We start from the raw sequence: 2,974 nt of genomic DNA, 5'->3' as shown, positions 1-2,974 counted from the left end.
TTTCTTTCTAAAATAGTGTACCGTCGACAAGCAATGCAAGTTTTTGTTTGCTATTTTATCTGATATATTACTTAGTTGTCTTATGAATATACCGACAGATTCGTTCTAACTTTTGCGGTAGTTCGACGTCCGGTGTTTAGAGATTTTTTTCTATAAGTACACCGGACACTATCTTTGGCTTGTATTTAATTTTGTAAGTTTTCCAATATAAACAAACGTTTAATAAAGCCAAACCCAAAGACGCCGAAATAGTTAAAAGTTGTTCTTCTAACAAGAAGAGCAAATGTACCACCTTCCTAATATACGCATAGCGTTTTTCCACTTTGAACTAGAATCGTGGGAGTGCTTATTACTTAATTCAAAAAAGTGAATTTTCGAAATATGGTCCACGCTTTATATTGTATCTTTCTAGTTATAATAATTTTTGACGTAATACAAGCAAATATATTATCAGAAATATTTTCAGTTACCTATGCATGAAATCGTGACATCTATAATATAAATATTACTGAGTTCTACGAACTCGCCGAAGCCACACTTCGACTCTCAGAAATCGAACCATAAAAACTTATGTATTTTAAMATGACATTGMYTKTCATAATTTGGAGAAGTTTAACCCAAAAAAATTCACCAGTTCCAAAATACTGAGCGAAGCAGAGTTGAAGAACTTAAGTGAAGTTGACCACAAGTCAAGCTTACAAAAACTGTTCAACGACATGCGACGAATTCTCTTTCTTTTCCGATCTTACTCCGTCTTTCTAAATAGTGAGAGTCAAGACCTGGTGGCTGTGCTCTAACTGTTATTTATTTGAGTTTCTTTTGATATACAGCAGACTAAGAAGATAAAGAAGAGTTCTTGACAAAATTATCTACACATCAAAGAGCAGATGCAATGTAACTCAGCTGTCTTTAATATACTACTATTAATATCGGTATATATTTACATATTATAACTATTAGATAACGGTTGCAATATAAGTCACGTCTTGGCAAATCATTTCCCATTCGTATATCAGATCAGTTGAAATGCAGTTGGCGTTTGCACTTTTGGTTTCTCTGCTGACCTTTTTGGACTCGGCGCACAGCACAGACTACTGTAACCCCGATTTATGCCGTCATGGAACGAATATTGCCTGTAACAATGATGGGGTAAGATCAAAAACTAATAACGAACCCGAAACTCGAAAACGGTCCAAGAGCTTATGTCCGTTATTTTTTAGCAATTCTCTTCAAGTTGCATAAATCCGAGAATGGTGGAACTAACAGACGCGGAAAAGGAAGCTTTAGTCAATACGCACAATATAAAACGGAACATTGTGGCCGGTGGTAACATAATGTTGAAGCCAGCTTGTCGCATGGCCACCATGGAGTGGGACGATGAGTTGGCCTCTATGGCGGAGTTTAACGTGAAACGTTGCGAAATCGAGAACGACGATTGTCGCAACACTGACACCTTTCGGCATTCGGGTCAAAATATAGCTTGGATGAATTTTTATGGAACACCGAATATTACAAACATGGCGGAGCGTGCAATGGATTTGTGGTTTAATGAAATTATGGACACCGATCAGGCAATTATCGATAAATATCCACGTCATTACAGCGGCAAGTAAGTATTAGACATCGCAAACAATCGATAAGTTTGTAGAATGATTATTTATTATTTTGTTAGCGTTATTGGTCATTTCACCGTTATGATGGCCGATAGGAATATTCGTGTGGGCTGCGCTTCGATCATCTACAGACAGGAAGGCGATGATTTCGACGGTTTCCTATTAGCTTGTAACTATGCAACGACGAATGTTGTGAATTTCCGCATTTACAAATCGTGTTCGGAACCAGCAGTTGAATGTGAAACCGGTAAAAATCCTGATTTTCCAAATCTTTGCTCCACAAGTGAATCATACGATCTCAATAAATTTGTATAAACCAAGTGAGCTCAAATAAAATAGAGAAAGGTACGAATGTGTGAGTGACTAAATCATGGTGGGCTCTGATTTTGTATATCACTATCGAGACAATTATAAAGTGGGAATGGTCCTTTCAAAGAATTTGAGTGAGTTTTTGTAATCTATAATTTTATTTCGGGAAAGAATTATGATGCTTGGCTAATTTTCACCAACTTAGACCCTATAAATAGTTGCACGGGGCATGGACGCAATGTAGAGATCAAACTATTTTTAATCTTTCTAATAGTATAATAATCAGATCTAGAGATTGCGGCATATTTTATTGAATACTTCTTGAAAAACTTCCTTTGAAGTTAATTTACTTTCTTGAGATTTTGTTATATAATTTTGAGGATTGCAGTTGAGTTCACAGTAATTGGTCGGGCAAAAATCGAGGTTCGTACCGGTTACGCAGAGCTGACTATCGTGGGAACGGATAATGCTGTCAATCGTGATAGTAATTTAAAATTTATTTCAGCAATTTGTCAAAAGTCTCGACTGAAGCGTTCCCATAATAAATAAATTACTATTTGGGGAGCATCATAATCTAAACTCTCTAATCTATTACATTGATCGCAATCCAGGTACTGACCGAGAAAAGAGATCCATGCTTTGGGTTTGAGAAATATAAATATATTTAGATTTAAAGAAAAGTTTGCCACTTCTGAATTAGAGGAAATGGCTTAAAACTGCAGATTTACGAAAGCCGAGATAGACCTATCCGTCAGGAATGAACTGCAATTGACATACAGATATTCTCCGTTCCATATTGTGCTTAGGAGTTAATCCAAGTTGAATATGGTCTTACCATCCTCTGTGAATAATTCAACTAGTGATAGGTCACATCGCTGCTTTTCAGCAGCTTTTTCGATCAGCACTATATAGAAGTGGTGACTTATTCCTACCTATACATTGTAGTGTCCTATCCTATCAACTCCTTCGTACAAAATTCTTTGATCGGTAAGTCGCTTTACCTTATAAAAAGAGTTTTTAGGACACTCGTTCGGTCAGTCATCACTTATCTC

The 2,974-nt window shown here is 36.5% G+C and overlaps 1 protein-coding gene across 1 annotated transcript; it reads left to right on the top strand.

The window, feature by feature from the left end:
- Positions 1-1,026: 1,026 nt before the first annotated feature.
- LOC108977260 (venom allergen 3-like) lies at positions 1,027-1,965 on the top strand. The gene is made up of 3 exons (XM_018946866.1): positions 1,027-1,149; positions 1,221-1,609; positions 1,673-1,965. The coding sequence occupies exons 1-3, from the start codon at positions 1,027-1,029 to the stop codon at positions 1,926-1,928; spliced, it is 768 nt and encodes a 255-aa protein (XP_018802411.1). The 3' UTR covers positions 1,929-1,965.
- The last annotated feature ends 1,009 nt before the right edge of the window (positions 1,966-2,974 follow it).

This window comes from Bactrocera latifrons, unplaced genomic scaffold (assembly GCF_001853355.1).
Source record: "Bactrocera latifrons isolate USDA-ARS-PBARC rearing strain unplaced genomic scaffold, ASM185335v1 scaffold_86, whole genome shotgun sequence".
Classification (NCBI taxonomy): domain Eukaryota; kingdom Metazoa; phylum Arthropoda; class Insecta; order Diptera; family Tephritidae; genus Bactrocera; species Bactrocera latifrons.
The sequence above is the reverse complement of the archived record's forward strand: the minus strand, read 5'-3'. Positions and strand labels throughout refer to the sequence as shown.

Excerpts from the sequence above, each read along its gene's own strand:
- LOC108977260 (XM_018946866.1), top strand. The coding sequence starts at position 1,027 with ATGCAGTTGGCGTTTGCACTTTTGGTTTCTCTGCTGACCTTTTTGGAC. Across the intron at positions 1,150-1,220 it reads TTGCCTGTAACAATGATGGG|CAATTCTCTTCAAGTTGCAT; the intron begins GTAAGATCAAAA and ends GTTATTTTTTAG. Across the intron at positions 1,610-1,672 it reads CCACGTCATTACAGCGGCAA|CGTTATTGGTCATTTCACCG; the intron begins GTAAGTATTAGA and ends TTATTTTGTTAG.